Source organism: Pleurodeles waltl, chromosome 2_2 (assembly GCF_031143425.1).
Source record: "Pleurodeles waltl isolate 20211129_DDA chromosome 2_2, aPleWal1.hap1.20221129, whole genome shotgun sequence".
Taxonomy (NCBI): Eukaryota; Metazoa; Chordata; class Amphibia; order Caudata; family Salamandridae; genus Pleurodeles; species Pleurodeles waltl.
The window spans coordinates 629,936,076-629,961,142 of record NC_090439.1 but is presented as its reverse complement, the minus strand read 5'-3'; the positions used below and the strand labels follow the sequence as shown (position 1 = coordinate 629,961,142).

The following is a 25,067-nucleotide window of genomic DNA, read 5'->3' as shown; positions in this document are numbered from 1 at the left end:
TGTCTAAGCAGATTGTATTAAGAATTTTGGCAATATATTATTTTAAATAGTATTAATTTCCCCCATATGTATATGATTAAATGGGACACTCAAATGCAGTTGATTTTGCCTTTCTTCACACTTCTCCGAGGTTAAAAGAAAAAATAGTATAGCAATTTGGGTATATGAGTATTTAATCAGATATGTTTTCTCTTTTAATTACTTTTCTAACTTTACTTTCTTCTCTACATGATCTTCTATTCTACTTTTCTTGGGACTTATTGTTGTCCCTAGTTCGAGGGGATTGATTGTTTATGTGCATGAAGTTGTCCCTTCCTGCACATAAACAATCTACAATAGAGATTTGGCACTTCTGTGTGTGCTGTATAATGCAGCACACATAGAAGTACCAAATGTCATTATTGAAAGATTATTTATGTGCAGGAAGGGACACCTTCATGCTCATAAACAATAATTCATGGAGGTGTTGCTCTCTATGTGTACTGCAGAATGCAGCACACTTTGAAAAAGCAAAAACAAGGAGAAATTAAAGCATTTTTCTCGTTGCGCCATGCTAATGCCACCCCTGCGGTGGCATTAGTTTTTGGCGCTGCCACAAATTTACAGTAAGTCTGGGGCAGCGTCAAAAGCAATGGGTGTTGCAGTGGAACGCCCACAGCCACACCCGTTGCCACCCCCCTCTGCAGCAGAAAACTGCGTTGGGGCATATTTGCTAGGTGGCGCTAAGCCACAAAAAGTGGCTTAGCACCGCCTTGTAAATATGTGTAATGCACAGCACCACCAGAGTGCCACAAAAAGTGACGCTCTGGTGATGCTATGGGGCTTGAAATAATATGCCCCTAATTGCGCACTTTTGTACAATGGTACTCTTATTTTAGGCATGGGAAAAGCACTGCCCTTCTGGTCCTTTCCCTCATGCCCCTGGGTGTCTGCTGGTCTTCCCTCCTCATAGACAACCTGTCATGGAATGCACAAACCAGAATTTAGCCCCCTTTAGATACCCCAGAGCCCCACATAGGTAAACAGACCATTTGAGAGAAATCCTACTTTGTCTCGATGGAACGGATAGACCAAAAACTGCATGTTCGGTTCGCAGGTGGGAAAATCAATAAACCAAAAACTGCATGTTCTGTTCGCAGGTGGGAAAATCAATAAACCAAAAACTGCATGTTATGTTCTCAGGTGGGGAAATCAATAGACCAAAAACTGCATGTTCTGTTCGCAGGTGGAAAAATCCGCCCACTTCTCATAATTAGTTTGTTGCACTGAGCTCCCAGGCTAAATCCATTAGCCTCGCAATATTTAAATCAGCGGTGGTATTCATATTACTGGTTTCAGTATTCAAGCAATGCAATCGACTGCTAAAGTATGAACAATGTAATCTATGGTCCGCGGTGATGTACCTATTGATGCAGTAATGAAATTCAGACATACAGTACGTCATTTTGCATCTTCATAACGTTCTATTCCATTTATGACTGTCATGAACTGTGTTATTTTTCTCCTAAAAAACGATTTAGATTGGAATGGAGGTAGATGAGAAAAAATATTTGGCAGTAAGTAGCACAGGCCCTAGTAGTCATTTCAATGTAAAATGTTTTCTGGCTGCACAGAGACATAATTACTGTCTGTTTAGGACATGATGAACTGCATTGGTACTGATTATGCTATCTCAAAAGGATACTCACGTTTGTCAGCACAGATCAAATTAATCAAATGAGGTCTCATTTTCTGGGTGTGTTTAAATGTGAATCTTATTTTGTTTAATTATATATAATTGCACACTCGTTGAAACAAAACGAAAAAAATACACATGTTCTAGTCAAATCGGATTTAGGCATGAAAGAAAAAGTAAATCTACTCATTAACACGGGAAAATATGGTGCTAAGCAGTCGCAGTTGTATTGTTAGATTATATAGTACATTTTAGATTAAATATTAAAGATTGAAGACGATGACCTTTTGCTTTGCTGATCTCCTTAGGTATACAAAGATGAAGACGGCAACAAACATCTATATTTTTAATTTGGCAATGGCGGACGCTCTGGTGACAACGACAATGCCATTTCAGAGCACCGAATACCTGATGAACTCGTGGCCATTCGGGAACGTGCTCTGTAAAATAGTCATTTCAATTGACTATTATAATATGTTCACTAGTATATTCACGTTAACCATGATGAGTGTGGACCGATACATTGCCGTGTGTCACCCTGTGAAAGCGCTGGACTTCCGCACACCCCTCAAAGCCAAGATCATTAATGTCTGCATCTGGCTGCTTTCGTCGTCTGTGGGCATTTCTGCAATAGTGCTCGGAGGAACCAAAACAACAGAAGGTGAGCGTCCCAGTTTTCACATTTTGGTGTGCCTAATGTGTTTCCGATGTTATTGCTAAAACGCTAGTCCCACAAAAGCAGACATTGCGATCAGTGTTGAAGGGCGAGACGTTACTGGCTTTGGGATGCTGTACTAGACGCTATGATGATCAATTGATCCATGTGAGGGAAAATACATATTCGGTGTCAGGAGCAGAGGCGAAGATTATGCTTTCTTCTTTCTTCTTCGCTGCTAGCAATCAAAGATAAGCCCTGTTTTTGTTTGCTCCCTGACGGCCTCTTGAGTGAGTTAAATTTCAGGTCAGACATTATTGTTTAGGGCTCACTGGGACTTTTACTATTTTATGTGTGTGTACTGGGGTCTAAAAGTACTCACCACGACCCCATCGCGGCTGTGTAGTTTTTGTGGAGGCCGGTGCGCGGTACCAAGTGCAACGCTCAGCCCTGCTTCTCACATTCTTCACATTTCTTTGTAAAACTGACAACGTACTCCACGGTAAGCGATTGAGCCTTGTCCCCAGCCTGGAGACTTATGCCACAGGCCCCGGGGTCTGTACCTTGACTGCTGCTTGCTGCGGGCCCTGAGTGGTCGGTACTGTGAGCTTTGCGAGGCATGCAGGTCGGTATTGTTGATGGCCTATTAGGCCTTTGGGAGACACATCCTAGGCCTTACCCCAGTGACCATAAGGGGTGTGTGTCCCCAAGGATTTAACCCAATAAATTGTGCTGCTTAACTCACACAAAACGTTTACTGGCTCCCCAGAACTTTACTTTGGCACCACTGCGGCTGTTACACTAACACCCCATACGTCATGCAGATGTCTGACGGCCCACATGGGGAAGGGGACCCCTTGGCTTTTCTCCCATGGGACAATGAGTTCTACGAAGTGATCAATGCCTCTATTTACAGGGCATTTGCTGAGGGTATGGAACAGCACCTTGCCAGGCAAATTGCACAGAATTGAGCTAGACTCCCCAAGAGGGACCTTGCTCCTGTAGGTCTCCCTGGCCCCTCCTCTCCCGCAAGTTCCCCAGAGCTTAGAACCTTAGAGGGAACCCAAGAAGCTGGAGTGGATCATGATGTCTTTGATTGCCTAAAGCAGGCCTTCTTGGCCCAGGTGTTCCTCCTTACCAGGCTCCCAGGGCCCTTCGGGATGCCGGCAAGACACTGCCAGCCTGGTTCACCGAGTAACTATGATGGGGAAGATTCCCAGCGAGAGTTGGACAATGAGGTTGCCCTCCTAATGCAATGGATTAGTGGAGGCCGATATGCTAGACCCGAATTATATTTTACACCCCAGATTGTCCCAGCGGGCGCCAGGGGACAAGGTCACCAAATACGTGACAGGGCATTTAAGTAAGCCACTAGAGAAAGAGGTCTGCAGCTGCCTCCCAGGTGACTACCAGGGGGGAAAAGTTGCCCTACCTCATGAATTTGACCCCAGGATGGTCACATTCCTGGCAAAGTTCACAAAGGACCCAAAAAAGGGATCAATATGTCCTGGCAGTCCAGCCCGTTGGACGCAGTTGGGCCCCTGACCAAGATCCTAGATATCATAGAGGAGGCTAAGTCCTCGGGATCCGAAATCTCCCCAGGCTCAGCAGGCAGTTATCCTTTTAGGCAGTGCCAATTGTGCACTATCCATGGAGCACTGCCCGTTGTTACTTATCAAGGAGGACCCAAAGCGTGGGTACCTCGTATCCTTGGAGGCAGGAGCAGTGACCCAAGGGGGTCTTTTCCAAGATCCCTTCAGAAAAAGTTGGGGACATTTTTGGCCATATTCACCTCCTTAGACAAATCCCAATCATGAATGAAAAAGATTTTTACCCCTCATTGTTTTCAATGGGCCGCTTCACTTCCCATTACCCCTTTAGGGGACAAGGCTCCATGTGCAGGCAGTGTCAGGACCAGTCCGGTTTCACAACCTTCTACCCCAACTGGGCATCAACGGTTCTGCAGCAAAGGACAAGGCTGTCATGCATCTAAAAATGGCGAGTGTTTATCTTTCTACCCAACTAAAAGTAGGGTCCAGCTGGCAATTTTTTTTCCAGGCTTAGTTGCCCATAACAATGGGTGGTTGGATCTTACATGTGATCCAGGGGTTTCAAAACAAATTCCATGGTTCCCCCTATCAGGAATCCCAACCGCACCCTATGCAGTTTTCCCTACAGGAGACCATGCTCATAGACCCTGAGGTCGGGACCCTCTTGTACAAAGGGGTCAATTACCCATCTGTCCATGCTGTGTGTCTTTCTAGCATGTTTATCCCCACTTTTGGCCTGTTTGTGAGTGTGTGTCAGTGTGTTTTTACTGTGTCACTGGGATCCTGCTAGTCAGGACCCCAGTTCTCTTACATAAAAACCTATTTGTCAGTGTGTTTTGCCTGTCTCACTGGGATCCTGCTAGCCAGGACCCCAGTGCTCATAGTTTGTGGCCTAATGTGTATGCCTGTGTTTTGAGTCTTGTGCACCTCCTGAGGCCTCTGTGCACTCTTTGCAAAATTCCTTCGTGCACAGTCTGGCCCAGGTCCCCAGCACTCCACCCTGTGACACTCAACTTGCTGAGTTGTTCTTCGGCCGCGTGAGAACTTCTTTTGTTTTGCTGCATCAACTGCGTTTTGCACCTCCTTTGAACCCAGAACCTGTGGCTTCTGGGGGTGCTGGCTGACATCCTGAGGGCTCTCTAAAGTGCTGAGAGCCCCCTCTTCCTCCTCACACAGAGTTGAGGCCACCAGGACCCTCTTGGGTCCATCCAGCGCCATTTTGATGAAAAACACACTTTTGCTGTAGCCAAGGCTTGTTGGCACCTTCCAACACGAAATCTCATCTGGAATGATCTTCACGCCATGAGACATCTTTTGCATCATGCAGGAACCCCCTGGGATCTTCTTAGGGTGCATTTCTGCAGTTTTCAACTAACCAGGGGCTCTTCTTTTGTACCCTCTTCTGGGTTGGCAGGGGCTCCTATCCTTCCTGGATCTTCTTTCGACTTCTGGACTTGGTCCCCTTCTTTTGCAGGTCTTCAGGTCCAATAATCTAGCAGTTGTTTGTTGCAGACTTGGTTGGCTGCTGCAAAATCCCCAAAACGAGATTTAGTGTGTCCTAAGGAAACTTGCAGGACTTTACTCCTGCTTTTCTGGGCTCTGGGGTGGGGTAATTTACTTACCTTTACTGTATTCTTACTCTCCCAGCGATTCTGCACACACTGCAATTTTCTAGGGGGGAATTCGTGATTCACATTCCACTTTTTTAGTATATGGTTTGTGTTACCCTAGACCTATTTTCTCCCATTGCATTCTATAGGATTTCCTACTGTTTGCATTATTCTATGACTATTACTTGTCTAATTTTGGTATCTAGTGTATATATTGTGTATAATACTTACCTCCAGAATGAGTATTGTCTCTAAGATATTTTTGGTACTGTGTCACCCAAATAAATACCTTTATTTTTGGTAACACTGAGTATTGTCTTTACTTGTGTATAAATACTGCGTAACTATAAGTGGTATTGCAGGAGCTTTGCATGTCTCCTAGTTCAGGCTACGCTGCTCTGCTATAGCTGCCTCTATCAGCCTAAGCTGCTAGAACACTATTACTTCCCTAATAAGGGATGACTGGACCTGGTATAAGGTGTAAGTACCCAAGGTACCCACTACAAACCAGGCCAGCCTCCTACATGCTGTCAGAGCCGAAATTCAAATCAATCAAGAGGCTATCAGGGAGCAAAAAAAAACTGGACTTAACTTTGGCTGTGGGCAGTGAAGAAAGAGGAATAAAGCAAAATCCTCTCCTAAGTGTCCTTAATAGAATTGAAACTTTCTGTTACGAAATCTAGGACATTTTTAATTCTTCTTTATGCGACACTGCAAAGACAAAACTGTATTGACAATGCCATTGATTCCTTTCAATCAACAAAGATGACTACTATAAAGTATTCAGTGATGCTTGCGAATTACAGAAAAAGGGAACAATATTTGGTATTAAATAAATGTATGTGGTGATCTACTGTACTTGACATATGCCCCATTGCAGATATACAAACAGAATACTTACATTTTCAGGGTCCTTGCTACTACAGTTTTACAGTAGACACCAAGATCATTAAGTCATTTTAACTATACAAAAATGTTCATATGGGCATAATTATGTGTTCAACTTGCAGTAAATTATGTGCATATATATATGAAATAATCTCACAGATGAAGTATCAGTCCACATGGTATGTTTAGAACCTAGGTTAGGCTTTTTGATTCCTTATGGAATTTTTAGGTTCTTATTCAGGACTGGTGAAATACTTTTAATGTTAAATGGAAAATTGATAACTTAGGTATTGCTTCAATTGGAAAAATGTAGCGTGAGTAACCAGGTCGAAATCCGGTTATTCACTGCTATGATGAAACAACATTGGGAAAATGCATTTATTTTCTAATGTCACCAGGGAAAGCTTCCCCTGTGTTCTACTGCCTGGCTTAAGTCTCCAGAGCAAAATATCAGTGATTGGTCTTTTACATCTCTTGGGTCTCCATAGACCCAAGAGAGACAAGGTGGTGCTGTGCCTGAGCCAACAACTACATTCCCTGCCAATGCTGGTCCCTACAGACTTGCACAAACAAGAGACAACAGGCTGCAATGACCTGCAGCTCAGCCACAATGTGACAGGTCTCAGTTCTTGTGAGAATGGAGAGCTTGACTTTAAGCAGGGAGAGGGAGGAAAGGCACATAGAGTGGCGAGATAGGTGGAGGAAAGGAAAGTATATTTTCACTTATGGTTTGCTTTTAGGATGAAGGTACATGCAGATTGTCAGAAGGTTAGATTTTTTTCAATTTCTGCAGGAGGAGTGAATGTGCAGGTAGGGGTGTGGGGGTGGATGGCAGAAGGACTTTTTGTATATGTGAGTGAAGGGGAGGTGGAAGAAGGGTGGTGTGAGTGGACAGCAAGGCACTAGGGGCCAGATGTAGGTAGGTTTCATTTTGCGAGTTGCAAATTGCGAGTACTAGCCACTCGCAATTTGCAACTTGCAAAATGAAATGCAGAAATGTGTCTCCGACACCTTCTGCGACTCGCTATGGGGTCGCAAAGACCCACCTCATGAATATTAATGAGGTGGGTCGCAATTTGCGACCCCATAGCGAGTCTAGGCACTCACAGGGATGGTGGCCTGCTGGAGACAGCAGACCACCATGTCTGTGACTGCTTTTAAATAAAGCAGTTTTTTTTTCTTTTTGCAGCCCGTTTTCCTTAAAGGAAAACGAGCTGCAAAAAGAAAAAATACCGAAACCATTTAGTTTTGTTTTTTTCAGAGTAGGCAGTGGTCCATAGGACCACTGCCTGCTCTGAAAAATACTTTTTTGTGGCATTCATAAAGGAGAAGGGGTCCCATGGGGACCCCTTCCCTTTTGCGAATGAGTTACCATCCACTTCAAGTGGATGGTAACTGCGAGTTGGTTTGCGACCGCTTTCGCAGTCACAAAGCAACTCAACATCGCGATGCGGTCGCAAATAGGAAGGGAACACCCCTTCCTATTTGCGAGTCAGAATCACATTTTGTGAGTCGGTACCAACTCGCAAAATGTGACTCTGCATCGCGTAAGGCCTTTTGCGCCTCGCAAATGGCGTTTTTCGTCGTTTGCGTGGCGCAAAAGGCTTCCTACATCTGGCCCCAGGTCATTTACGTCAATTTGGGGGTTGGGGGCTTATTTAGATTGTAGTGGGAGTGGGTAGAATGATGCCAGATATTTCCTTTATATTTAGGAGGAAAGGATGTCTAATATATGAGTCCTCCATTACTCCCAGGCCCCTGCATAGATGTCGAAAGCAGTTCCAGAACTCTGGAGTGTGATACATAATATAAAATTAAAGATGAGCAAATGTGTATTACAAGGATGTTTGGTGCCTTAGGATTTGGAGTGACATTATAGACAACTCAAAATTCACTGTCATTGTCTTTTGCATGTACCGCTGAAGCCCTAGATGTAAAAGCATTACAGTTATTTAGTAATACTAATCTATAGATCTATAAATTGAGATTGAAGTAATTGAAATATATGAATGTGTCCAATATTTTATCTGACAATATGTTCAGACTGTTGTTGCTTGAGGTGGAATTAAAATGGCAGTATCTTTGAAGGTTTGATTAAAATAGACTATATACTATGTATTATTTGAAGCATCTTTGTCTTACTCATCATTCAGAGTAAAACTGTGAAATTGTATGTTAGAATATCAAAACAGATATATATTGTGAATTTGACATAATTCATTAGGGCAATATTTTTGTAAACAATATTTAGGACAAAATAATTTAGTTTAACAGTACTAGGCCATGCTATTCCAGTATCGTACCATTAATGAGACTAACAATATTTTCCAATTGATGATACATAATCATTTATATGGATAATAAGGCTCACCAATAAAACGTTTATTGTTACAGCTTCATTTAAAGCTTAACCCCTTAGCTGCTGAGCCCCCCATGCTGAGCACTTTTTTGTCTATTTGGGGTAGTTTGTGGTTAGGCCTTCATAACTTTTTGTCCACATAAGCTATCCACGCCAATTTTGCGTCCTTTTTTTCCAACATCCTAGGGATTCTAAAGGTACCCAGAGTTTGTGGGTTCACCTGGAGGAGACCATGAAATTAGCCAAAGTACAGCTAAAAGTTTTTTTTTTCTTCAGAAAAATGGGAAAAAGGCCAGCAGAAGAAAGCATGTGTTTTCTTCTTCGAAAATGGCATCAACAAAGGGTTCACAGCGCTAAAATCACCATCTTACCATATTTCAGGAACAGGCAGACTTTAATCAGAAAACTACATTTTTTAACACAATGTTTGGCATTTTACAGGACATACCCCATTTTGACTATTTGTTGTGCTTTCAGCCTCCTTCCAGTTAGTGAAAGAAATGGGTGTGAAACAGGACTGGATCCTGGACAGCTAAACATTTCTGAAAAGTAGACAAGGTTCCAAATTTAGCAACGGGTCATTTGTGTAGATCCTTCAAGGTTTTCCTACAGAAAGTAACAACTAAAATAAACAAGCATTTGCAATGCAATGGGTCTCGCATTTGCTTCAGTTACAGCTATTGGTGTTGTAAATTCCTAACTGGAATTTTCCTGCCACATAAATTGAAAATGAAAAGTAAAACAATAGTTAACTTAAGCAAACCAATTCAAAGTGCCACGGCTACCATGAGCATGAGTGCGAATGAGGGACAAAAAAAGAAAAATAACTTTGCTCTCAGTCAAACATATCGACAATCGTGCAATTATTCATGTAACGGGGACAGTCTGCAAGGCGGTAAAAAACCGCCCCAAGAAGGGACCAACATCAGTATACCTAACAGCAGATAATTTAACTGCAGGCCGTTTGCTTCAGTAAGTTTAACAAAGTAACATGCCTGACGTCCCAAGGAACTTTGGAGCCCGGCGATAGAGCTCCAATCCTATCTTTTTGACTTAAGCACAACAAATCGTGTTAGTCAGTACAAACCTGCCTCTCCCTGAAGATGTGCCATGTAAAGGTGTAAAGGCGGCATCCGCAGCTCCTGTAACCAGGCTGTTTGCAGGCCACACACACCGCGCTCTCAACTTCTCATTCTCCTGCTACAGTCACAATGCTCCCTGAAAGGACTGCACTGCTGACGGGAGCTCTGTAAAATAAAACAAAGTATCCATATTTCCCGGGGTCTTTGAAATGTTAGTTCAAAGCAAAGTACAGCTATGTAATTTACTGTGACTTCCTTGTTTAGGGGATAGCTTCGCAATTGTTTAACTTACTGGCTGCTAAAAGATTTTCTTAATCCAATATAATTGAATAAAACCATGTAATGGTCCAAACTGTCAGTCCATACGCTCACTATCACATGTTTCCAGCAAGTATTACAATATCAGCTGCACAGATTTCTTTCCGATACATCCTCAATGGCTTTTCATAGGTCAGTGCCACCTTAAGCACGCACACAGGTGTCCTCCAGGAGCCCATTATAATCAGTAAACTCAGGAGCACAATTATAACACACATTCCATTCTGCGGCATGTTGAGTGAAGGTTGAGACTGGCACGCGCACCCATAGAAATAACGCTAACAGCGTCCGTGAGGTCCGAGACACACACACAGGCATGTCTCTGATATAGTCCCACTGGGGCCTAAGATGCACACTCGCAATGCACAGATGAAGGTGTCATACTCGTAACGCACAGGTCTATATATCACACTCACACTGCACATATGTAGATGTCATGCTCACAACGCACAGATGAAGGTATCGCCCTCACAACTCACAGATGTGACACAACACACAGATGCAGGTGTCACGCTCACAATGCACAGATCTGTATATCACAGAAACAAAGCACAGATGTAAGTATCACACTCACAGATCTATATATCACTCGACACACTGATCAATAAATCACACTAACAATGCCCAGATGTAGGTATCACGCTCACAAAGCACAGATGTAGGTGTCACACTCACAATGCACAGATCTATATATCACACTCACAACACAAAGATTTAGGTGTCACACTCACAACACAAAGATTTAGGTGTCACACTCACAACACACAGATTTAGGTGTCATACTCACAACACACAGATTTAGGTGTCACATTCACAACACACAGATTTAGGTATCACGCTCACAAAGCATAGATGTAGGTATCACGCTCAAAAAGCACAAATGTAAGTATCACGCTCACAAAGCACAGATCTACATATAATACTCACAAAGCACAGATGCAAGTATCACACTAACAACACAGATATGTATATCACACTCACAAAGTAGAGCACCGATGTATCACACTCAGTGCACAGATGAAGGTATCACACTCACAACTCACAGATGAAGGTATCACACTCACAACTCACAGATGAAGGTATCACACTCACAGCTCACAGATGAAGGTATCACACTCACAACTCAGAGATGAAGGTATCGCACTCACAACTCACAGATGTAGGTATCGCACTCACAACACATAGACGAAGGCATCGCACTCAGAACGCACAGACAAAGACATCACACTCAGAACGCACAGACAAAGGCATCACACTCACAATGCACAGACGAAGGCATCACACTCACAACGCTCAGACAAACGCATCACACTCACAATGCACAGATGAAGGTATCACACTCACAACGCACAGATGAAGGTATCACACTCACAACGCACAGATGTAGGTATCGCACTCACAACACAATGTAGGCAGCGCACTCACAACACAGATGTAGGTATCACACTCACAACGCACAGATGTAGGTATCAATCTCACAACAAAGCTCTACATGTCACACTCACAACACACAGCTCTACATATTCTCACAAAGAATGCACAGATGTAAATATACTTATAAAACGCAGGTGTAAGTATAATTGTGATAAAGTCGGAATTTTGTGCTCGCTTGCAACGCACAGATGTAACATGTCACTCTGAATGCACAGATGTGGCTAGAGTTCTGGCACAGCTCCAGTGTGTTTAGAGGTGCACACTTTGAACCAACACACAAATGTGAGGGCTCGGCGTACTGTTTTCTCTCCTCGCTTTCCCTGAACCCCTTTGTGATGCAGCTCTCTCGATGTTGTTGCTTCAGAAAATTGCTCCAAGGCCCTTCCCCCAAGTTCAAAAGTTCGCCTTTTATGACCTCCAGTGACTTCTCACATGTTACTAATAAAACCTGCCCATTGCTAATACCAGGGGGAAATTTCTCAAGCAAATACAAGCATTTGCAATGCAGTGGGTCTTGCATTAGAGCTATTAGTGTTGTGAATTCCTAACTGGATTTTTCTTTTTTGCCACCCAAACTGCAAATACGGGTCTTGCGTTTGCTCATTTTAGAGCTGATAACGTTGAAACTCCTAACCCGACTTTTCACCTTTCGGGAAAAAGTGCATTTATATACGTAACCGAAAAAGTGCAATTAACTATGTAAAGCGCTCAACTTCTGCCAAGCGAGATCGCGCTCGTAAATTAGAGAAAAAGAAGTCCACAAGCCCGATGGAAATCAGCGAGCCTCGCATGTTTTCTGTACTTGGTCGCTGCGCTCGAGGAGGGCTAGCCACCGGAAAAGGCATGCCATATGCATGCCTTCGACTAATGAAAGCAAGCAGATTTTATTAAGCAAGTCCACAAACCAATAAAAAACACTGACGTGATGTTGACAGGGCTCCGAGCCCTTTTCCAAGCACTAAAGAGTCTCGCTGCGATACGCATGCGCGAGCGCATGCAACGCAGACTCGACCCTAAAAAAATATTGAAATTGAGGTTAAAAAAGAGCCATTTCTGGCCATGTTTTCTTCTATACCTTTTTCCAGCTATGGCAGATTTTTTAAAGCAATATATTGTTACATCTGCTGGACTCTTCTGGTTGTGGGGATATATAGGGTTTGTAGGTTCATCAAAAACCCTAGGGACCCAGAGCCAATAAGTGAGCTGCACCTTGCAATGGGTTTTTATAAAAAATACTGAGTGTTATAAATGGGGTCTTTGGTTAGCAGTCAGGTTACCCCCTGTCCAAGCAAGGACCCTCACTCTAGTCAGGGTAAAAGAGAATCACCCTCAGCTAACCCCTGCTTACACCCTTGGTAGCTTGGCACAAGCAGTAGGCTTAACTTCAGAGTGATAGGTGTAAAGTATTTGTACCAACACACACAGTATTTTAATGAAAACACTACAAAATGACACAACACAGGTTTAGAAAAATAGAGAATATTTATCTAAACAAAACAAGACCTGAACAACAAAAATCCACAATACACAAGTCAAGTTATCAATTAAATAGCAAAAAGAGTCTTCATGTAGTTTAAAACACACTGTTAGCGTGGAAATGCACCCTGGGTGCATCAAAAATAACCCCGCACGGGCGAGTGTGCACCAAAAAGGGCTTGTGATGTGTCGATTTCACTCATGAGTGAGACCTCATTTCTCCTTTCATTGGGTCGGGACGCGTCGTTTCTTCTCTCTGCAGGAGAGGGATGCGTTGATCCGGTCAGTACTCTCAGGTGCTGGCAGAGAGAAGTCTTTGTTGTCCCTGAGACTTCCAACAACAGGAGGCAAGCTCTAAATCAAGCCCTGGAGATCTTCACAAGATGGAAGGCACACAAAGTCCAGTCTGTGCCCTCTTACTCTGGCAGAAGCAGCAACTGCAGGATAGCTCCACAAAGCACAGTCACAGGCAGGGCAGCTCTTCTTCATCAGCTCTTCAGCTCTTCTCCAGGCAGAGGTTCCTCTTGGTTTCCAGAAGTGTTCTAAAGTCTGGGGTATTGGGTGCCCTTCTTATGCCCAATTTCTCCTTTGAAGTAGGCCTACTTCAAAGCAAAGTCTCTCTTTAATGTGAAATCCTGCCTTGCCCAGGCCAGGTCCCAGGGGGTTGGAGACTGCATTGTGTGAGGACAGGCACAGCCCTTTCAAGTGAGAGTGACCACTCCTCCCCTCCCTCCTAGCACAGATGGCTCATCAGGATATTCAGGCTACACCCCAGCTCCCTTTGTGTCACTGTCTAGTGTGAGGTGCAACCAGCCCAACTGTCAAACTGACCCAGACAGGGAATCCACATACAGGCAAAGTCACAGAATGGTTCAAGCAAGAAAATGCCTACTTTCTAAAAGTGGCATTTTCAAACACACAATCTTAAAATCAACTTTACTAAAAGATGTATTTTTAAGTTGTGAGCTCAGAGACCCCAAACTCCACATGTCCATCCGCTCCCAAAGAAAATCTACACTTTAATCAGATTTAAAGGTAGTCCCCCATGTTAACCTTTGAGAGGTACAGTCCTTTCAACAGTGAAAAATGAATTTAGCAATATTTCACTGTTGGACATATAAAACACATTGCTATGGGGGTCATTATGACCCTGGCGGTATTTGACCGCCAGGGCCAAAACGACGGGAGCACCGCCAACAGGCTGGCGGTGCCTCCTGGCGTATTTGGACCGCGGCGGTAGCGCCGCAGTCGCACCGCCGGGGCCGCCGGTATTCCGCCATTTTAGCCCCGACGGTGATAATCCACCAGGGCAGCGCTGCCCTGGGGATTATGACTCCCCTACCGCCAGCCTGTTTCTGGCGGTGTGCACCGCCAGGAAGAGGCTGGCGGTAAGGGGACTCAGGGGTCCCTGGGGGCCCATGCACTTGTCATGGGCAGTGCAGGGGCCCCCAGGCAGAGCCCCGTTGCGCATTAAATGCACGACGGGTGCTACTGCACCCGCTGCACATCAGCATTGCCGCCGGCTCAATTAAGAGCCGGCTGCAATGTTGATGTGACTTTTCCGCTAGGCCAGCGGACGGTAACTCTGTTACAGTCCGCTGGCCCAGCGGAAATGTCAAAATAGGGAGCCAGCCATACCGCCAGCAATGGCGGTATTCTGGCGCCCGCAACCTCAGCGGTCTGCTATGCAGACCGCCGAGGTTGTAATGACCCCCTATATGTCCTACCTTAACCATACGCTGCACCCTGCCCTTGGGGCTACCTAGGGCATACCTTAGGGGTGTCTTACATGTAAGAAAAGGGAAGGTTTAGTCCTGGCAAGTGGGTACACTTGCCAAGTCGAATTTACAGTGAAAACTGCACACACAGACACTGCAGTGAAGGGTCTGAAACATGATTACAGAGCTACTTACGTGGGTGGCATAACCAGTGCTGCAGGCCCCCTAGTAGCATTTGATTTACAGGCCCTGGGCACCTCTAGTGCACTGTAATAGGGACTCAGTAATAAATCAAATATGCCAATCATGGATAAACCAATTACATACACATTTTGTAAAGGAACACTTACACTTTAGCACTGGTTAGCAGTGGTAAAGTGCCCAGAGTAACAAAAACAGCAAAATCAAAGTCCAGGACACATCAACAACCTGGGAAACAGAAGCAAAAAGTTAAGGGAGACCACGCCAAGGATGAAAAGTCTAACACTGAGTAATCAGTAGTTCATTTGGTGAAATATAGAGTCAAAAATAGGTATCAAGGAAACCTTTGTATTTCCAAAATGGGCCCAAGATAAGGTGTTGAGAAGCAGTAGTTATTTGACATATCTGAACCCGGGGTCCCTATACTAGCATGTGAACTACATGGCATTTCTCAAATAAACTTCTTTTTTACACACTGTCTTACATTTGGAAGGTAAAAATGTAGAGAAAGACAAGGAGCAATAAAACTTGTTCTGTTATTTTGTGTACCCCCAAGTCTCCCAATAAAAATGGTACCTCACTTGTGTGGGTAGGCCTACTACCCGCAACAGGAAATGCAACTTGGCACATCACATTTTTACATTGAAATCTGACATGTTTTTTCGAAAGTGCCTAGCTGTGGATTTTGGCCTCTAGCTCAGCCGGCACCTAGGGAAACCTACCAAACCTGTGCATTTCTGAAAACTAGACACCTAGGGGAATTCAGAATGGGGTGACTTGTGATGAGTCGATTTCGCTCATGTTCTCACCAGGTTCTGTTACCCAGAATCCTTTGCAAACCTTTGTCAAAAAAACACTTTTCCCTCATATTTTGGTGCTGCAGAGTCTGAAAGGAGCCACAAATTTCCTTCCACCCAGCATTCCCTCAAGTCTTCCGATAAAAATGGCACCTCACTTGTGTGGATAGTGGCCTAGTGCCCGCGACAGGAAATGCTCCATCACATTTTCCCAAAGAAAACTGACCTGTTATTTGCAAAGTGCCTAGCTGTGGTCTTTGGCTTCTAGCTCAGCCGGTACTTAGGAACACCTACCAAACCTGTGCATTTTAAAAAACTAGACACATTGGAGAACCCAAGATGGGGTAGCTTGTGGTGCTCTCACCAGGTTCTGTTACCCAGAATCCTTTTCAAACCTCAACATTTGGCACAAAAAAAAAAAAACTTTTTCCTCACATTTTGGTGATGGAAAGTTCTGGAATATGAGAGGAGCCACACATTACCTTCCACTCAGCATTCCCACAAGTCTCACTATAAAAATGGTACCTCACTTGCATGGGTAGGCCTAGTGCCTGTGTCAGGAATGGATCACACAACTGTCAATGTTAGTCCTTACATGAGGGCAGCTATTGACCCTGGGGTGATCTAGTCCTGACGCAGGTACTAGGTACAGGCACTCAAGTGGGGTAGAGTTTTTATCAGGACAGGTAGGGAAACACTGGGTGGTAGGAATTGTGTGGACCCCAGCATATTCCTGTAGTTTGTGTGATAGAAATGCAAGAAACAATAGAGTTTTTATTCAACATTTTACCTTTGCAGGGTATTCTGGGTAAGAAAACTTTGTGGAAGCCACACAAGTCACACCTTAGTGGACTCCCCCGGGTGTCTAGTTTCCAGAAATGTGTGTGTTTGGTAGGTTTCCCTATATGGCCGCCAAGCCCAGGACCAAAAATGCAGGTGCCTGCCTTACAAAACGAGGTTGTTTTATGATAGATAATTTTTATGTTTCCACAATACGATTTGGGCGGTGGAATATGGGGTTAAACCAAATTGGGGAGCTCTCAAGAGAGCACTCTACCTGTGCTTGCCGCTACATGCACCTTGTCTCTGGGTTCAGCTAATCCGCTATTGTCCTGATGCACAGACTGTGCTTGTGAAGCGACAGCAGGACTGTCCCCATCACCTTCCTCAGAATCACTGGAAGAGGATCGCAGCCCCCAGGGAAACCACACACTCAATCACAAAAGTGATATATATATATATATATACTGTATATATATATATATATATATATATATATATATACATATATATATTTTTTTTTCAAAACAAAAATGGTCTAAAGGTTGCTGGGTGGTGCACTCCACTGCCGGCGCCAGTGACGGAGAGGACCAATCTCGAGGAATATAATTCAACAACAGTATTCACTGCACTCAATGAAGTTCCAATAGTGCTTATTTATTCATGCCAATATAACAACCACCTACGCGTTTCAACTCCACCAGGAGTCTTGTTCAAAGTGAATGAGTCCCTTTTCCCTTTTACCATTTATACCCCATAGTGCTTCCTTATTTGCAATGCATTCTAGAAGGTGTAGTTTTCAAATTAAAAAAGCTTTTGTATACTTTTCCTAATCTTGAATACATTTACTAAAATACAAAAAGAATAATATAAAAATACACATAAACATAATACATTGATGCTGATGGAGAATAACCTTCCTCATAATATAACATAATGCTTATAGCATATTCTCTCCTCTAATGTGTCATCTCATACAATTTCTAATTCATAACATAATATCCTACTTACATATGTGTGCCGCTGTTCTTTTGCTATATTGTGTTGCGCAGGAGAGCTATATATAAATGACGCAAATTTCCTTATGACGATTATACAATTGTCTCATATATATATATATTCAAATATAATATTGCTCTAGCGTACAGACACTTCTAGCTGAGACATATTCCTAAATTATTGATAACCTAGAGAGATATCATGATTTATCTATTGTCTATTGAATTTCTTTCTCTCTCATAGTCCTAAGTGGACAGATGTCTATTTACTCTAGTATGATATTTGTCATTATTATACTAGGATATTTATGTCTCATGATATTTTGTCAGTGGCTAGTCCATATGGATGTCATTATTGTCATCTGTTTGGACCATTTTAGCAGAGTCATAGATGTACATGTAATTCTTCGTCCATGTTCAATCCATAAGGCATCTTCGTACGAAGCTGGATAATGAGTTTGCTCTCCATTTGTCTCAGTTTTCGGATTCTATCTCCTCCTCTCTCATTTCTTTTCATTTGTGCTATTCCTATGAATTGTAATGATCTCCAATCGTTAGTGTGTGAATTTGCAAAGTGTTTGGCCATTGTGTAGCTCATGTCTTTGTTGGTGATTGCTCTAGTGTGTTCTAAGATCCTTTTCTTTAATGGACAGATTGTACTGCCAATGTATCTCAAACCACATTCGCATTCCAACATATAGACTACATATTGGCTATCACAGGTGATTCTTTGTGAAATGTTTGTAGTCTTGCCATTGTAATCAGTATAAGTTTTGGTGTTTCTAGCAATTTGACACACTTTGCATTTATTGCATTTATAAAAGCCCATTGTCTCATTTTTCAGCCAGTTTCTTGTGGTTGGTGCTTCATAATGACTTCTTACCAATATGTCTTGTAATGAGCGTGATTTTCTATAGGATATTTGTGGAATTCCTCCTATTCTTTTTGCCAAGTCTCTATCACTCCTTAATATCTTCCAGTGTTTTCTAAATATGGATTCTATTGCTTTACTTTCTTTGCTGAAAGTGAGGATTAGGCGGGGGCAAGTTTCCTCCTTGATTTTTTCTCTTTTCGCATCTTTATTCATCAACATTTCCTGTCGAGACATCTTCTTAGCCTTCTTCTCACTAAGATCGATATTAGTTCTTAGATATCCACGACGCAGGAAACGTTTGCTTACCACATTGAATAGGTTTTCCATTTCTTTGTCATTTGAACAGTTCCTTCTCATTCTTAGGAATTCGCCAAATGGAATGCTCTTTATCAAGGGTTTCGGATGGAAACTGCTTCCGTGTAGTACACTGTTAGTAGAGGTCGCTTTCCTGAATACAGTTGTGTTAATTTGATTATTGTCTATCTATACTTTTATATCCAAAAAATCAATTTGTTTTTCATTGATATTATAAGTAAAGTTTAGACCATACTCATTTTCATTCGGGATTTTAATACCTCGCAAACTCCTCCTTGGTACCATTCCAAATTAAGAATAGATCATCTATATGGCGTAGCCATAATACTACCTTGTCCAGATGATCTGAGTATTCATCCTGCCATGCTATCTCTCTCTCCCACCATCCCAAGGTTAAATTTGCATAACTTGGTGAGAGGGAGATTCCCATGGCCGTGCCGCGCACTTGCTTGTAAATGTTTTTGTTAAATAGGAAGATATTGTTAGTTAGGCATACCTCCACCATCTCCACTAGCATCTCTGAATGGCTTTTCTCTTCAATTTTTCTTTGTCTTAGAAAGAATTTTAATGATTTTAATCCAACTTCATGTCTGATCGATGTGTATAATGACACTGCATCCACTGTCACTAATTTGTATCCCGATTGCCAATGAGTATTATCTATTGTTCGTAAAAAGTCTCCTGTGTCTTTAATATATGAGCTGAGAGAAGAGACTAGTGGAGCAATATAATGATCAATATATTTGGATATATTTTCGAATAACGATCCACACCCCGAGATAATAGGCCTTGCTGGGGGGTTGATTAATGTCTTGTGGATCTTCGGAAGAAAGTAAATGGTAGATAATATTGGATATCTTGGATTCAGATATTTAAATTCTTCCTCATTGATTAAGCATTCATTGCGCCATTTTTCCAATTTCTTTGTAATCGTCACCTGTATTTGGTTTCATAGGATCATTTTTCAATTTTTCATAGCTCTCCTTATCATTTATTTGTCTCATTGCTTCTATGATGTAATCTTTTTGATTTAGGATCACAATATTGCCTCCGCAGGTTTAATGATGATATTTTGATTTTCCGACAATTGTTTTAAAGCTTCACGTTCAGATGTAGTTAAATTTTCTCCTCTTTTTGAAGGTTCTACATATTCTAATTTTTCCAAATCATTCAGAACCAATTCATGAAATAGATCTACCTTATTTCCTGGATTTAGGGCTGGGCAAAATGTTGAAACCGGTTTAAACTGGCTATATTTGTGAACATTTGTCGGTATACCAACTGTTTCCAATATTTGAGTTGATGTCATCTCATCATCGTCTACTGTAGATTGTTCATTAGGTCATAGCAAACTTTTACATCTTCTATTTGATCAATTATCAAACCCTCATCATTTTGTATGTTTTGTGTATCTTTAGGTTTTGGATGTTGTTTGCTAAAATATTTTACTAATTTGATCTTTCTAACGAACTTGTATGTGTCTATCTTCGTTTCCACCCTATCCATATGATGTTCCGGACAAAATGATAAGCCTTTATTCAATACATCCTCTTCTTCTTTGGTTAGTATATGATTGGATAGGTTGATCACTAATTTTTCCTCTTCAATTTTGTCCAATTCATCTGTTATTTCCTCTGTCTGTTGCGCAGAGGATAGTTCCTTCTTTCTTTTACTTCTTCTGATTTTTCTGTGTCTGATTGTACGTTTTTTGAGTGGCCTCTGCCCATACTGTGTCCTCGGCCCCTGCCTTTGATGTTTGTTGGTCCAAACAGATGATTTGCATTTCTTCCAACAAGGTCGTTCTAATTTTTACATTGCCAGATTCTTCTCCTTCACTAATTTCAATATCCGATTCACTTATTGTTTCTGACATTGTTGAGATTTTTGATTTAGCTTCATTAGAATGTTGTTCCTTGATGCGTTCAAATCTTTTTGCAAAAGTTAATGCAGTACCATTTTTGTAATCTAGTTCATCACGATAAAACTTTCTCTGTTTTCGTACTTCTATTTCTGATTCATATTTATTGAGTCTGTCCTCCATTTTCTTCCTACATCTAATCAGTTCATCTTGATTACTCATGTCTTTAATTTTATCTTCCAAGTCTCTTGCTTCTTTAGTTGCCTCTGCCGCATCTATTTTGGCATATATTATGAGGAAGGTTATTCTCCATCAGCATCAATGTATTATGTTTATGTGTATTTTTATATTATTCTTTTTGTATTTTAGTAAATGTATTCAAGATTAGGAAAAGTATACAAAAGCTTTTTTAATTTGAAAACTACACCTTCCAGAATGCATTGCAAATAAGGAAGCACTATGGGGTATAAATGGTAAAAGGGAAAAGGGACTCATTCACTGTGAACAAGACTACTGGTGGAGTTGAAACGCGTAGGTGGTTGTTATATTGGCATGAATAAATAAGCACTATTGGAACTTCATGGAGTGCAGTGAATACTTTTGTTGAATTATATATATATATATATATATATATATATATATATATATATATATATATATTTTATATATATAGATATGTATAATCTCTCTCTCGCTCTCTCGCTCTCTCTCTCTATATATATATATATAAATATATATATATATATAGATCTATACATGTATATTTATTTCCATATGCTTGTTATAGCTGTATGGTTTCCCTGGGGCCACTGTGGCCCCCAGGGAAACCATACAACTGTTAAAAAAATAATTCCCCCCCACAGGGTGTTGCCCTGCTCACGGGAAACCTCCTATCAATTTCATTAAAAAAAATATATATATATATTTATATATTATTTTTTTATTTATTAAACCCCTGGGGGAGTGCAATGGCACCCCCCGGAGGTAAACTTTCTGTTTAAAAAAAAAAATGCCCCCCTTGGAGGGGTGGCCTGTTTCCAGAGGGGGCCAACCCCCCAATTGAAATCCCTGGTGTCTAGTGGGGTTTCCTGGCCCTAGATCGCAGCACAGCAGGGAAACAGGAAACCATTTCAGGAAGGCCTCGTTTGAAAGGGGAAAATCTCCCCTTTCAAACAAAGCCTTCCCGAATGGTGAGGAGGTCGTTTGGGCCCGTTTTCCCCACCGGAGCAGGAAGCGGTCTTACCTACGCTTCCTGCTCTGGTGGGGAAAACAGATTGTGATGTCACATCACAAAGGGGTGGGTGGGGAAGCGGGGGGAGACATGGAAGCTCTTCCGTGTCTCCCAATGGGGTTTTAAATAAAAAAAAATCCTCTGGTGCAATGCCTCCCTGGTGTCAGCCACGGGTCATGACCTGCACCAGGGAGGTAGTGTGTGCATCGGTCAGTGGCCGACACCTGCACTCAACAGGTTAATTTACAAACATGTCAATGTGTCTAGTGCTCATAAACACAGATTGTGCTTACAGTTTTGGAATTATTCTTTTGTGTGTCTGGCTATTAAAATTCTTGATCTTCATTCTGAATCACCCTATGTTTGTGGTCTGCAAGCTGTTGAATTATCAGCCTTCACTGTAAAAGAAAAACATCATTCTGTGTTTTGACATTTTCATGATTGTTCATCTGCATTTTATGGCAAGCTGGGGCACACCTAAAGGATTATGAATGAAATCTCAAAGGGATAAATTGCAAAAGAAATTGTGAAACGTGATATAAATAGGCTGAAAGGAGCTTTCATTTTGTACGGGACACTGTTGATTAGTCTGGTCCATGTTGTAAATGTCCCACTTAAAGTGTGATAATGGTTACAGGGGAAAGGTGTACGTTCAAACTGTTTTAAAGATGCAGCATTTTAAATTTATTAATGCCTGATTTCTGGCAAGTAAAGTGCCAATGTTATTACATCCTTTTGGTGCCAAGGATATTAGTGTCCTTTTGATTTTATTTTTATCATATTTGAGTGAAGTGAAATGATCAACTGATCAGTGAAGAAAATATTTTTTGAGCAATGATGAAGTATCAATTTCTGGATCCCTGTCACTTATTTTCTGATACAAGGTTTCTCATATGGACCTTAAATACCTTAGATTACATACATGGAACTACAGTTAATGGATTTTATCTTTACAATTGTAGTGTCATGGTGCACAAATTCTTTAGAATGTGTGTGCATTCAAACACTGAGCAGTTGCCAAAGCAAATGTGCATTATTAATTGTGGACATCGTAAGCTTTCAAATAATGTGGATGCAAGATTGTAGCTGGGGTTCTTTCCATATTTTAGGGAGAGATGTGGATTTCCATTACAGGTTTCCATGATATGAAAAATGTGCCCTATATCTAGGCTCAATTTTCCAACTTCCCTTGTGACTGGACCAAATGTTGATGGGCAGCCATCATCTTGAATTTCGATGTCAGTAAATGTTCCAGAATCTGTGTGTTGTTTTGTTAGATCAGTCTAGTGAACATCATTTCTAGGTAATTGAACTCATTTGTCTCATCAGAGAAATTCTGATTACTTGAAGGAACTGGTTGAATGAGAGGTTGTCTCAGGTTGCAGGAGTAGTAGATCTTTTAGTACACCAGGGTATTTTGAATCATGCTATAATAGTAGAGTCAAACAATTAATAACACCCTTCCATGCAAAGTAAACTGTGCACTCTTTTGTTTTAAAACATCTTAACAAATTATGTAAATTCAGATTTACAAGTATAATGTTTGAGCCAAACAAGTAACTACAGTTTGAATTTATGCTTTTAAAGGTAAATAACAGTTTTCATTTTGGTGTCCAGTGTTTGGTGCCACTTTAACTACTTCAGCAAAGTAACCAATTTTTTGCTGTCCAGTGATCCTGATGAAACCCCGATAATTGCTTTAAGCATCAAATATTATTGACTATATTGGCCATAGAGTATTTGAACTATGCAATAAGGATTAATTTATCACCCGCAAGATTATTTCAAAATTATCTGCAAAACAAATTTGAAGGCAGACTTTCCACTAACTGAGTGCATTCAGCCATTTATGTATAAATATTTAATTCTGTCTGTGGAAACACTATAATATTAGTTGACCTATATGGGTAAAAAGCTTCTATATATATTTAATTGCTGTGATGTATTTTGTCAAGTCACAATAATGCTTAAAGTTAAATAAGTTACTACATTGAACTTATAAAAGCCTTCATTACATTGTTTATGTTTCATAAAGTTTAAACAATAAAATAGATAAATATCTCCAGAGGTTTAGAATCTCAAAGTTCTTAATGGAGTTCTGATGATAATTAAATTGTAAAAAGTAGTAATTTAGAAAGCAGTGTAATAGAGACACAATAGGGGTCATTACCAGTGTGTGGGCTATAGACCGCCACACTCAAGGTGGTGGTCTGGACCGCCGCCAAATACAGCGGTTCCACTGCCACATTGCAGGGAACCGCCAGGATCTTGTATGCCGGAGGTCTGGAGGTGTCGGAAATCCTATTCCTCCAGGACAGGGCTCCCCTGGGGATTACAACCTAATTTTTCGCCAGCCTTTTTATGACGGTAGCACCATCATGACAAGGCTGGTGGGGAACAGGTGCAGGGGGCCACAGGGGGACCCATGCACTTGGCATGGGTAGTGCAGGGGACTCCACTGCCCAGCACCGTCGCAAAGTTCACTGTCTGCTTTGCAGACAGTGAACATTGCAAGGGAGCTGGTGTACCCTGAAGGCTACAGCACTGCAATTGGATCGAATATGAGCTGGAGACAATGCTGTAGCGTGTTTCCCACTAGGTCAGCAGGTGGAAACGTAACCCATAATAATTCTGGTGGGGAGGTTGACATGTAGGCAGAAGGCTACTCTGTCGGGAGTTTGGCGGACAGAGTTTTCCGTCTGACAAACTTGGAATGACCCCCAATGTATTTCTCTTTGCTTTGTCATATAAAGATTACTCACAGTTTCCTCACCATGATACTTACATTGATAGGTCAGAATTATTTCCAGCACAACCATAACATTTCACGTACCTACCTACTTATATGGCCATAAAAGTTAGCCTTGTCTCTCATTCACTATCAAGGGTCCTTAGGTATACACTATGGTCCTCATTTCAACCTCGGTGGTCTTTAAGCAAGACCGCCAAGGTACCACCGTGCTGAAGACTACCAGTGCAGGCGGTTTTCCGCCCATTGTATCATGACTGCTGGCAGCCCTCCACCCCTTTTCGGACGGAGAGCCGCCAGCAGAAATACTGGTGGTCGGCGGGGAAGTGGAGGCTGATCCACCGCTACGTCATCAGAACACCGCCCACCGAATCACGTCCCATGATTCGGTGTGGCTATGTTCTGGTGATGGGGAGCTGGCGGCGGAGCAGCCCCCATGGATCCCGTTCCCTCCCGGAGGATCATCGGACCAGGTAAGGTGATCATCCATTAGGGGAGA

The 25,067-nt window shown here is 42.0% G+C and overlaps 1 protein-coding gene across 1 annotated transcript in view; it reads left to right on the top strand.

The window, feature by feature from the left end:
• The window catches only part of OPRK1 (opioid receptor kappa 1), a 257,520-nt gene that overhangs the window by 95,507 nt on the left and 136,946 nt on the right, over positions 1-25,067 (top strand). The window contains exon 3 of the mRNA XM_069220168.1: positions 1,984-2,336. Coding sequence (XP_069076269.1) covers positions 1,984-2,336 — 353 coding nt within the window. The remainder of the gene's footprint in view (positions 1-1,983; positions 2,337-25,067) is intronic.